General features: G+C 42.1%; 1 protein-coding gene across 2 annotated transcripts in view; it reads left to right on the top strand.

Moving 5' to 3' along the window:
• VCL (vinculin) overlaps positions 1-12,913 on the top strand; it is a 112,156-nt gene extending 99,243 nt beyond the window's left edge. Inside the window, exons 19-22 of one of the 2 annotated variants that reach the window (XM_077454047.1) lie at positions 391-639; positions 5,493-5,696; positions 9,085-9,189; positions 11,255-12,913. In XM_077454047.1, the coding sequence (XP_077310173.1) occupies positions 391-639; positions 5,493-5,696; positions 9,085-9,189; positions 11,255-11,401 (705 nt within the window). In that variant the 3' untranslated portion in view covers positions 11,402-12,913. The remainder of the gene's footprint in view (positions 1-390; positions 640-5,492; positions 5,697-9,084; positions 9,190-11,254) is intronic. The other variant, XM_077454048.1, reaches the window with a different exon arrangement.
• The last annotated feature ends 311 nt before the right edge of the window (positions 12,914-13,224 follow it).

Below are 13,224 nucleotides of genomic sequence, written 5' to 3'. Positions count from 1 at the left end.
AGAGGGTAGCTTCATTGGCGGTAAGGTCGAGGAAGGTTTAGTTCCACTTTAAAAGATGGGTGGTGATTTTAACTTGTAATGTGTGTTCACGTTTCAATTTGGGTGGGCTTTGCTTTTAAATAATACTAATATATTGTTTTAGTTTAAATCTTAGTCTTCACTTACCTTTTTGGAATTTCATAAATGTGTATTTTGATTTATTTCTATTGTTTAACGTTTCAATTCTATTATCATGGTTCTACTAGACCGCTAAAAAGAAAACTGTGAATATATGTACCCAAGTAGTCATATGGTTTGGCTTCTGGAGCAGTCAGCCCTTTGCCCTCCTTTCCCACCTCTGCTTCTGATACTAACCTGTCCCCCTTTCTTTACCCCTCCCTGCCCTCCCAGTCACCTGGAAGCCCTGCTCCTGCTACCCCGCAGGGTACAGAAGCCGCTGTGTCTGAGGTAGAGCAGGAGCGTGAGGAAGAGGAGGAGGAGGAGGAGGAGGAAGCGTCAGTAGAATTTGTCCTCTCCTCTGACGTTGAAGATGATTATGAGCCAGAGCTGCTGTTAGTGCCTGAGGGGCAGCCTGTGAACCAGCCAATGCTGGCCGCAGCTCAGTCTTTACACCGGGAAGCTACCAAATGGTCCAGTAAGGTATTCGATGGTTACAAAATATGCATCCTCCACCGTGCCATGTGCATCCCACCCCTCTCCCTCCATCAGTGACACGGTTTGCGCCTCCCGTCTGCGCCAAGCTGATAGTTTTGCTGAATGTTTACCTGTGCTGGCTTGTGTCTGCGAGCCCATGAATGGCTTCCTCAGTGGATTTTGGCTTGTATATGTTTTGTGTATCAAGATATGTTTGGTTAGCCGTCTAGTAATACTTATGATCTGTTAGAAATAGGGGATAGTATCATTTAATAGAACTATTCAATATTACCATGCTCATCAAAATGGAATACAGCAGCTTGGAACTGGATGCAATTAAAGGGCATTATAGCTAGAATGTGTATAATGTCTAATCTGTTTTCCTATGTATGCCGATAACCAGTATCCTATCTCCATTCCATCCAGTTCATACTAACGGACAAGCCCTCAATGAGAATTGTTCAGCCATCCACTTTACCCTTTGTGTCTAACAGTTTTATTTGGCAAAATATGAATTAACCATTTTTTTTGCATGGCTCCCGAAGACTCTTGATGTGATAGATTGACAGATATGAAGATTTGATCCCACAAACTAGAATTACTGACTAGTGTATCATTTGTAATGGTTATTCCTCTGAAATAGCTGAAACATTTGGGATAAAACAAATCTATTCAGAATATAGAAAACGCCTCTGCCCCAGTAGTAGTCATATCATTTAGGCAGCTAGATGCTGTCAGTTCTTGAAAAATTGGAAATTCATTCAAAAACATATTTACAATTATTTAAGAACAATATCCACATATGGCCTATGTATTTTCTTGAAGTGTTTGTAACCCTAAAAAAAAATCCTGTTCCCTTATAGCGGCTTAAACAGTGCTTTTTGCTATCTAATCTGCCCTTTTCTATGCTGTAAAAAAAAACCTGGCTGATCCTGCCACTTCCTCTGTCCCCTCCCCCCCCTTCATGTGCTGACCACGTTAATCATGGCTGCTGAGCCCTGACTATCGTAGTCAGCTTACGTGCCTCTGTCATCCGCAGCTCTCCTCACTTCCTCCCTGCCTGTCAACTCCCGTCCGTCTCTGCGCCCCCCCCCCCCCCCCTAAAATACCTCCTGTCGATATTCATAGTAAAGAAAACTCTACAAAATATCTTGGTAGCCCCTCTTCATCTGCCCATAACTCGCTCTGTTTGTTTAAAAAGATGCCTCTAAATACCTTTTTTTTCCATTTATCTTTAGGCCACCCACTCTGCTACTACGATCCAAGGCTACAGTGGGAGGTGCTGAACGGCCAGCATGTGACTTCGGGCCGACTTCGGAGGGAGATCTTGACTCTTCCCGCTATAGCCCTGGATGGTAGTAGCAGAGCATTTTTGTTCCTAAAAAAGTCCAATGCTGAGTTGCTGGTTGCTCTACATACTATATCTGTATGCTGCCTGTAAGATGTGCTATATAATGGATGTTTCTACTTCCTGTGTAGGCCAGACAGCTAGAGATGACTGTACAATTATTATTATTCAGGATTTATATAGCACCAACAGTTTGTGCAGCGCTTTACAATATACAATGGTTATGTATAGGTCTGGTATTAGATTCTCCCATCCCCAGAGGATAGCATCTTACTGCAGCATAGCAGATGTGTACAGAATGAGGAGGTGTCAGCATTGGACCATGCTATTTAATAGTTTAGTCAGGAAAATGTCTTATTGGTCACGGTGACCATTTTAAGAAAAAAATGTTCTTCTGTGGCAAAATAATCTGGTTCAGTCTACCCAATGGTAAAATAACACTTGACAGCATTGCTGCCTTAAAATATACAATGTAATGTTATCGCATATTTCTCAAAGAAAGACTTAATTAGGTACAAAGTCATTCATGACCCTAAGGAAGATGTAGAGAGACCATGTATTTGATAGTTATTGTATAATCAGACTAGGGCTGTTGGGTGCCATATATCCTACATGTTATACTATTGCATTCTTTAATGGTTGTGTTACAGCCAATGTTTAATGTAACAGTTTAACATAGGAAGTTCCCCATTTGCCATTAGTGTGCTTTCAGGGTTGTGTACCTGCGGAAATGTCACATTGGCGGGAAAAGCAGCATCTATATCCGTTCAGCTGCTGCACCCCAATTGCATGCACAGAACATCTGTGCTTTTACACGGGGTTACAGATTCATACGCCCCATGTGAACGAGGCCTAAAGTAGGTTTACCCAGAATCCTTCAGTGTGGCCAGCTGTTAAAACCGTATGCAACATAAGCACAGTAGCCTCCTGTTTATATGGGAAATAGGTGTTATAAATGGACCTTCTAAGTGCTCACCTACAGTGAGGGGAAAAAAGTATTTGTTCCCCTTCTGATTTTGTACATTTGCCCACTGATAAAGAAATGATCAGTCTATAATTTTAATGGTAGGTTTATTTTAACAGTGAGACACAAAAACGAAAATATCCAGAAAAACGCATTTCAAAAATGTTATAAACTGAATTGCATTTTAATGAGTGAAATAAGCATTTCACCCCTTCGCAAAACTTGACTTCGTACTTGTTGAAAAAAAAAAACCCTGGTCAGATGTTTCCTGTAGTTGGCCACTAGGTTTGCACACCTCTCGGGAGGGATTTTATACCACTCCCCTTTTCAGATCCTTTCTAAGTCATTAAGGTTTCAATGCTGACGTTTGGTAACTCGAACCCTCAGCTCCACATATTTTCTATAGGATTAAGGTCTGGAGACTGGCTAGGCACTCCAGGACTTTAATGTGCTTTTTGAGCCACTCCTTTGCTGCCCTGGCGATGTGTTTTGGGTCATTGTACTGATGGAAAACTCTTCCATGACCTATTTTCAATGCCCTAGCTGAGGGAAGGAGGTTCTCTCCCAAGATTTGATGGTATATGGCCCGTCCATCATCCCTTTTGATGTGGTGAAGTTGTCCTGTCCCCTTAGCAGAAAAACACCCTCAAAACATAATGTTTTCACCTCCATGTTTGACAGTGGTGATGGTGTTCTTGCGGGTCATAGGCAGCATTCCTCCTCCTCCAAACACGGCGAGTTGAGTTGATGCCAAAGAGCTCTATTTTGGTTTCATCTGACCACAGCGCTTTCACCCAGTTCCCCTCTGAATCATTCAGATGTTCATTAACAAATTTCAGACGGGTCTGTACATGTGCTTTCTTGAGCAGGGGGGGACCTTGCGGGAGCTGCAGGATTTTAGACCTTCACTGTCCCAGCTACCTGAAAATCAATGACAAAATCCTCCCATGTAGTTCTGGGCTGACTCCTCACAGTTCTCATGATTATCTCACAGAGAGCTCTTGCATGGAGCCCCAGACCGATGGCGTTTGACAGTTATTTTGTGTTTCTTCCATTTGCAAATAATTGCACTAACTGTGCTTGGCGATAGTCTTGTAGCCCATTCCAGCCTTGTGTAGGTCTACAATCTTTTCCCTGACATCCTTGGACAGCTCGCTGGTCTTGGCCATGGTGGAGAGATTCAAATCGAATTGCATCTGTGGACAGGTGCCTTTTACACAAGTAACATGCTGAGATTAGGAGTACTGCCTTTTAAGAGAGTGCTCCTAATCTCAGCTCATTGCCTGTATAGAAGACACCTGGGAGCCAGAAATCTTGCTGCTTGATAAGGGATCAAATACTTATTTCACTCATTAAAATGCAAATCAATTTATAACTTTTTTGAAATGCATTTTTTCTGAATATTTTTGTTTGTTCTGTCTCTCACTGTTAAAATAAACCTCTCATTTAAATTATAGACAGATCATTTTTGTCAGTGGGCAAATGTACCAAATTAGCAGGGGATCAAATATTTTTCCCTCCTACTATGGTATGTTAAAGTATAAAGCAGGTCTGCAATACAGTATGTATTTCAACTCTTGTTACTGAATGACAAAAAATAAATAAAAAATCTGGTCATGTAAATAATTCTTGCAAAAAAATGTTAAAACTGGCATAAATGTCAAGTCCATAAAATGAGCTTAACCTGTCTTCATTGCTCTTTGGATAGGGTTGCTTGGGCCCATGATAGCTTTTCTACCATTTTCACGCTAACATTCTTCCTTCCAGGTGTGTACTAATTGTCGTCAGTGATGCATGTTACACTGTGGTGTCTGTTACTAACCCACAGCCTGTACAATCTCCACAGCGCACTGTCTGGCGGGGACACGTGTGTGGGACGGCTCTTCTGTTTGTATTCTGCACTGATGTCTGGTCTAGTGTTCAGATTTGTTAAGGCAACATCCGTTGTGTTACCAGCATCCATAATCCTGCACACCTCACTTAACGTGTGTGTATGTTACCCTGCAGTGTTTGGCCAATCACTGATTTAACCAAGACTGGAAATTTGTTACTTGTTATACAATACAATGGTATTTGCAGTTTTGCAAATCTCATCCTCTTGTTTCCAGCTCCTCTCAATGGCGTATTTTGAAATAAATGTTTATCTGTTCCAATTTTCAAAAGCAGAGGAATCCTCGTTTTCATGGCTTGTAAAGAATTGATTTGCCATTAAAGGCCTCTTTAAAAATAAGTGCAAAGGCATGGAATTTACCACTAAGAACCTTTTATATTGTCAAAGTCTGCAAGTATATCGTTCAGTGTCATATTTGCAACCATTGGGAGAAGCACATGGAACTAGAGCTCTTTTATTTATTGTATTTTCGTTGTACTTTTTTCCATTTATGTTTTGCCAACAGGATGCAGGTTTAGCTTTTTGTTTTAAGAAAAAGAATTTCCTTAATTTTTGTTTTGCACATTGCTGCCCATCTAAAATGTGGGTGATGGCAAATGTATTTGTTTCTTGAATTGCTATTTTATGTTCCTAATTAAACTGTTCCCCTATTGTAGGGTAATGACATCATTGCAGCTGCCAAACGCATGGCTCTGCTTATGGCAGAGATGTCTCGGCTTGTGAGAGGTGGTAGCGGCAACAAGAGAGCTCTCATTCAGTGTGCCAAGGACATTGCTAAAGCTTCAGATGAAGTGACCAAGCTGGCCAAGGAAGTGGCTAAGCAGTGCACAGATAAGAGGATCAGAACTAACTTGCTTCAGGTAAACAGACTTTTGTTTAAGCATATCAATTTATCAATTGATGTAAAGCATCTACAGCCTGTTCCATTAATACTTGTTAAAGGCTGTGTCATCAATAATAAAGCACCAACAGTTTGCTCCGCATTTGAAAAAAATATATGTAGACAGTACATTTAAAATACAATTCAATACAGGAGAGTTGGGGGGCCCTGCTCATGAGAGCTTACAATCTAAACACAGAGGCAACTTATACAAAAGATAAGAACTGTGGGATGAGTTGGAGAAAGTAAAATTCCAGTTGTTAGGTAGAGGTGGATAAGTTACATAGGTTGAAAAAAGACACAAGTCCATCCAGTTATCAGGTCATTTTTAACAATTACTTCTTGACCAATGGACGTGTCTATGATCAGGATAGCTACATGTTTGGGCTATGCCAGTACTTTTGAGGGTTTTAAAGTGGTTGTAAACCTAGTTACACCACTTTTACTACAGGTAAGCTTATAATGAGGCTTACCTGTAGGTACTGTAAATAGTGCCTAAACCTGCACGGTTTAGTAGATATTTACCAGATACGATTGCGCCATCATCAGCGCGTGCGCTGTGTAGAAATGGACCTCCGTACCATTTCTACACTAGCATGTGCCGTGCCTGACAGCTCCTGTGCCCATGCATGGGAAAGAAGTCACGCGACACCAGCCAGTCGCAGAGCTGGAGTCCATGGCCCCCAGAAGGAAGTGGGGCGAAGATGGATGTGGCCAGCAGTGGGGGGGACATTGGGCTTTGTTTAAAGGTCAGTATGTGATGTATACTGGCCCATTATGCTTTTACTTTGCAGAGGAAAAAAGAGGAAGTAAAACCCATCAGGGTTTACTTCCTCTTTAACTTTTGCCAATTGATTGCTATTGGTAATATCAAATTTTACCATGACCGATCCCTTTAGTGTTCAGGAATCCAGCATCGTAATTTCTACGTTTCCTGATAATATGGAGTCTCTGAGTAGCAAGAATTCTGTGTGGACTATCAGGTTGAGGGTTTGATGGTACGGCAATGACATTTATAAAGATTAACCCTTGTTCTGTGTACAGCAACAAACACTGGTTCAGGCATAGCTTAACATTTCTATAATTGAGAACAAACAGCAAAAAAGCTCCATTATATCTGTGTCTAATCAACTAAACATGTCTGCCTTGAACATGCCAGGCTTGGACTGTATACCAGAAATGAGAATCAAACACGTTTTGCTGCAAAATGATGCAATGTTTGACCCATGGGAGCTGCTATATTTCATGCTGTCTGTGAGACTTCATTTATAATGCATGAGAATTTGTGTTATTGGCCTGTATTCAGTTGATATGTGGCATCATGATCAGAAAAGTTACACAACAAAACACCATCCAGTTCTGCTTGTTTGCATCATCTCCCCCCTCCAGCACTATTTTTGGGGGGGAGCAGGTACCTGGTTTTGACAGGTACCCACCCCCCACTTCTGGTCATCTGCTCCGAAAGTTTGTGGTATTCTGGCACACATCACAGGTCCCAGAAGACTGCAGGACCATTCACAATGCTCGCGCATGTGCAGTAAAAAAAAAAAAAAAAATCTGTATGTTAAGTCAGAAGGCCTCACTGACTACTTCACTTACTTGAGATGCCGGCACCTGCAATTGAAGAATTGGCTTGGGTGAAGACATCGCTGGATCCCTGGACAGGTGGGTGTCCTTGTATTAAGGCAGCAGCTACAGTATTTGTAGCTCCTGACTTTTTTTGGGGGAGTCTTGAGCTCCTCTTTAAAGAGCTTGTGCAGGAGTTAGTGGCTTGGCCTTGGTGTTGTGCATCTGCTGTGAGGAGGTTAACCAATCAGTAAATGCTCTTCTCAAACATATTTAAGTATACGCACCTTTCAGCCTGTAAATATGTAAACCAGGGGTAGGCAACCTTTTGAACATAGTGTGCTGAATTTTTTTTTTAACTTTACACACTCGATCGCGAAAAGGATTTTTTATAAAGTAAATGGTGTAAACTACTTAAAGTGGTTGTAAACCCTTACAGACCACTTTTTGCTACCTTATAGGCTTACCTGTAGCTACCCGGGTATCTCCTAAACTTACACGGTTAAGGAGGAGATATCCCCAGTATTTGCATGTGCCAATGTCATCAGCACATGCGCATGGAAGCAATGGCACATACGTGCCATTGCTTCAGTTAGACTGTGTTGTTGCCGGTGGCACCCGAGCCTGTGTCGTCATTGCGGCTCTGCACTGCCAGAGCTGCAATACCTGGAAGTAACCCCCCCCCCCCCCCCCCCCCCGGAAGTGATGTCGCTGGCCAGTGCTGTGTATGGGTACCACAGCAAGGGCTTCGATCTCAGATGGGTATTAAAAAATTAGCTAGTTTGCTATGCATACTAGCTCATTATGCCTTTGTCTTGCAGGTGTTAGATTTTTTTTTTTCTTTCCCCCACACTGGGTTTACAACCACTTTATGTAATAGTGACAAATTGGCATCCTGCACTCTTCCAGCTCACATCACTGTCCCCCCTACACATCTGCCCTGCCACTGTACCCTTTTCTCATATATGATATGCAGAGTTGTGAAAGGAAGGAGAGAGGAGGCGCATTTACCTGTCCTGGCACACTCCTCCTGCTGATCTACCTCTTGCATCCAGCCCAGATGCTTGTATGTGCTGTCAGGGGCATTTTCTGAAAGCAGTGGGCCTTTGTGCAGGATCATAAGTTAAGAAAAAGTGCGGTGCGATTTTCATTGCACTGAATACTGGCTGTGGCTTAAAGGGACACAGAATGCAGGGGTTAAGTAGTAAGGTTCAGGAATAATTTCAACAAAGTTCCCTGAAGCTCAACAGTAATTGTACAAACCTGACTTTTTTTTTTCCCAATCACAGTAAAACCCCTTCTTCCTGAGATTGGTAGTGGCAACCAAGCAAGTCATCTTCCTCCAGCTGGTGGGTGGGGCTAGCAGGACTGTGATTGGCTTTAGCAGTGGCCAATGACAGTCCTGGAAACGGGGACCCCCCACCCCTCACAAAAGTGGATGATCGCAGCTACAGCAAAGTTGGAGAACCAAACAATGTTTGCGATCTTTTACAATGTGCGGGGGCGCAGTGCCTCCCCCTCAGTGCAGGTGCGGTGTGTGGAATTCTGAAAACCAAATGCATTAGTGTCTCACCGACACATCTCTGCACTGCTCTGCTGATGGGGAGGAAATCGAGTGCCAGCAAAAGCCACTTGCCACTTTGCATGCCACTTGCTGCACCTGTGCCGGGGGTTGCCTAACCCTCATGTAAACTCTATGCAGTTAATCAGAAAACAGGAAGTGTTTAAAAAAAATAAAAAAAATAAAAATATTTGTCGGAAAGCATTTAAACTGAGCACTTTTCCATGAATTTGCATTACAGGTATGTGAAAGGATCCCGACTATCAGCACCCAGCTCAAGATTCTGAGTACTGTCAAGGCCACTATGCTGGGAAGGACCAACATCAGCGATGAAGAATCCGAGCAGGTAAAATACAGAAAAAATTTGAAGAAATCAAAACTCTTTTTTTAGTTTGATTTTCAATCACTTTTCAATAAAGTCCAGATACAAGGCTGGCAAGTGCTTAGGCTGTTCACTTCCCCTATCAAGACACATTTAATCCTTGCATAGAAACAGTTGTAAAAACTGGTGCAATTGTGGGCTGGAGGCACCCAGATCAACAGGACTAATCCCACTTGTGTCTAGATTCAGACCTGTTGTGATTACGTGGTGGTAAGGCAAAGTTTATGGTCAGGGGAAAGGACTCATGAAACTTGGAAAACTGGTAGGGTGAAATGGAGCCAGAGAAAAAAAAATCCAGCTTGACTTGCCCAGAAAGGCAAAGGACAAAAGCTACACCCAGCTGAGCCAAAGAGTAATGTAAAAATATTAGAGATCAACAGCAAAAGACAGCATTATTCCAGGCTGCAGACATCAGTGGGCAACACTGCAAGTAGTTCCTGCCCATTAGTAGAAATGGAGTTGGAGGCAGCCACTGTCTAGGATCAGTCATGTGGCGGCCACAGTGTGTTATAGCAACAGTCAGGATGAGAAGCAAGACCTCAAGTATTCACAAAACTTGGCCAATTGGTAGCAGGCAAGGGTCGGTGATCTGAGGGTGGTTCTTTACTACAGGAGTGATGCCTTCCTGATGCAGGGTGGGTAAGAGCACGTGCTACATGCCACTGATTGAATGATGCTCCTGCTCAGTACTACAACATTAACTCCTTTCCATGGCAAAGATGACTGAAAAATGGACAATGGTGCCCAGTGACCAACAAATAAGAGGCTGCCTGTGGCCTACTCACTCAAGTCTTCAGCGACAGGGCAGGGGCAGAGGCAGTGCTGCTGGCTCTGGACCTGAAAAATGCTGTTTAAGTTTGGCAGAACAGAGTGTCTTCCCCATGCAAAACCCAACGCTCAAACATAATGTCTAGTCCAGTGGGGTTCAGGTATGGTAAGCCTAAAGCCTCGTACACACGATTGGCTTTTCGGCGAGAAATCGTGTGATGAGATTGTTGGCCTAAAATCCAACTGTTAGTACTCTCCATCAGACAATTGTTCAACTTTCCGCCAACAAATGTTGGATGGCAGGCTATTAAATTTTCGGCGGACAACGGTCTGTCAGATTTTCCTATTGTGTGTACACAAGTCTGTCATCCAAAAGTTGAAAGTACAAACACACATGCTCGGAATCAATGCTCACCAAACACGACGTTAGCAGAAGGTGCTCAAGAACTGAAATTCCACGTAGTACGTGACTGCGTTCGTGTTTGTTGGCCAAAAATTGTGTACCATTTGTATGGAAGAAAAGTTTCTGGCACATGCCTTTCGGACTAAAATCTGACGCTTTGTTGGCCACCAATCTGATCATGTGTATGAGGCTTAACTGAGAACAATAGTGCCAGACAGCTGCTGATTGGAAAGAAAACCTCCAGCAGTGATATAGAGAAGAGTCTTGATTAAAGGCATTTAAGTGAAAATAAATAATTTTTAGAAAAGGCAGGTCTGTCTTTACATTTAGCAACGCTGAAGAAGAGATATCGCTAGAAAAAAACGGTGGCATGCTGGTAGGAGGGGTTAAAGACTTCCTGTGTCCCCCAATAGATGAGAGAGTCTTGTGTAGAAAGCCATATATGCCGGACAACTTTGCTTATAGGTTCATACACCTATAATAAAGAAGCTGAACACTTAGACTAGATTCAAACCTATGTGGTTACAGAAATGCACCACAGTCCATTTAACATTAGTTCCTATGGGTCAGGTTCACATGTATGCAGTTTCTACCAGTGCATTTTTTTGGAAATGTGCAGGAACTTTTTTCTTTTTTTTTTCTTGCACAGCATAGTACATGTTAGGATCCATTGATTCCAATAGAATCACATCAAAAATACATGTATATGCATTTTTGGTGCGTTTTTCTGCATGACAGACTTCTAGCAATGGTAACACTTGCATAGATGTGAACTTAGCCTTAGATTGTACTAGACCCATGCTTATAATATTCACTGTAAATTTTATACCTGTAACTTTTCTGTTTTTGCAAACGCAGGCAACAGAAATGCTTGTCCATAATGCACAGAACCTGATGCAGTCAGTAAAGGAGACTGTAAGGGAAGCTGAAGCTGCATCAATCAAGATCCGGACAGATGCTGGATTCACGCTTCGTTGGGCACGGAAAACCCCATGGTACCAGTAACCTCCATCTTGGGATGGAATGTAGCCACCTTTCCCTACTGTACAAAGCACACTAATAATGTGTAACCGAAAGGAAACTGATGATGAATTTGCTTTCTAAGTGAGCCTCCAGATCGTTAGATGGACATTTTTATTGTTTTTTTTTTTTTTGTCTAACAATAATTTGGCTCCTCCATCAGTATGTTTCTTAACTCACTATTTCTTTTTTTCTATTGTTTTTAATGGCCTTTAGACTGACTGTTCTGCACATCCTTACTGCTGAGTAATGGAGTGTGTTTTTGCTTGGCAGAGTTCAGTACAATACACCAGATGGCACAACCTTCTCTTTTCCTTTCTGCTTTGTCACACCTTAGCCCGAACACCCATCATATTCTTCTACGGAGCACAGCCCAAGATAGTATAGTGCAGGTATCACTATGAAATGTAAAACACTAAACTCTCAACCATACTCTTTTTTTACTTTGATATGTTCATCCTGTAGGGTCAGAGGACTGTAACTGGTCACCATTGCATATGTTAATGAAGTGTCCTTCAGAATAGAAGAGCAATGTGTCATAATTGATGAATGTATAATAGCAGCACTTCTACCTTCTTTGTGTGATCCAGCAGCAGTGGTTTTGGTAGCAGAGTATTGCTGGTTTTTCAGAATGCATGAAAGGGATTTGTGTCCTCAAGACTTAAGATATGAAGATCAAACCTGGTGCCATTTATGGAGATAAGCCTACACAAACTTGAACCTTGGGGATGTGAATAATATATCTTAAACCAGGAGGCCTGTGGAAGTAGCTTTGCCTTTACACTATTAATGCTTGCCAGTTTGCTCTCGCCATTATAGCATCATGTGTAACTCTTGAGGACAAGGCAATAACCTTTGATTTGGTTGGACTAAATTCCAGCTTTCCACTTGCTGTCACAGAGGTTGATGCAGGTGATTGTGTAGTAAAATTCTTCAGACTGAGTAAATTGCCTTCTACATCCTGCTCTTCCATCTCACATCTTTAGGGGGGTGTGTATATGACTAGCTTCAAGTGTTGGCTGGAGGTATCTGGTCAATCCCAACGAATGTCCAAGCATGTAACACACTAGAAGGCTGGGGGTTAAGCCACTGCCTGATTTGCCTTGGTGTACAGTTTTGGTTTATATTGTGGGAAATTAGATTAATGTATTTGAATGCCATAATGCCTTTTAACCCACACAGATCGTAGTATTAGTTAAAACCAAAGACTTATTTTTTGTTTGTAGAGCGGTTATGTTAAACTTCCCAAGTGTTTGCAGTTATTCTATATACTGCAGTTGGTATATATATCTCTGAAACCAGCGAAGGCAGAGTCTGATAGGATTTTAGTCAACTTTTTGTTGATTAGGGGGCCCTTTGTGGAGTGGAAGGGTTAAGTAACATTCAACCTGCACTGAGTCCTGGGATACATTGTAAGAGCAAATGTATCTTTACACTGAAGCTCTGATTCAGCTTTGTTCCTGTCAGTACAAACCAATAAACAATTTATATACTTCAGACTTGCATTTTATGGTCTATTTTTTGTTTTGTTTAATAAAGCAGCCAGGCATTTTTTTTTTTGCATGGATTTGGCAATATATTAGAAATGTTGTTTTGGGATATAAGTACCTGCCGCCATTGAAGCACCACATGATTCCTACAGGCATGAATGTACAGAGAGGCTTTTCTGTATTTTACCACATGGTGCTGTATGTGAGCCACCAATTGTACAAAACCTTCAGTCGCTCCCCGCCGATGAGCACAATATGTTTGAAACACACCAAACCTACCTCTCTACAAACAGCAGGTGAGTGTTCATGTTTAGGGAA

The sequence above is a fragment of the Lithobates pipiens genome, unplaced genomic scaffold (genome assembly GCF_037356315.1).
Source record: "Lithobates pipiens isolate NorthernLeopardFrog02 unplaced genomic scaffold, aLitPip1_a1.2 Scaffold_25, whole genome shotgun sequence".
Taxonomy (NCBI): domain Eukaryota; kingdom Metazoa; phylum Chordata; class Amphibia; order Anura; family Ranidae; genus Lithobates; species Lithobates pipiens.
The sequence above is the reverse complement of the archived record's forward strand: the minus strand, read 5'-3'. Positions and strand labels throughout refer to the sequence as shown.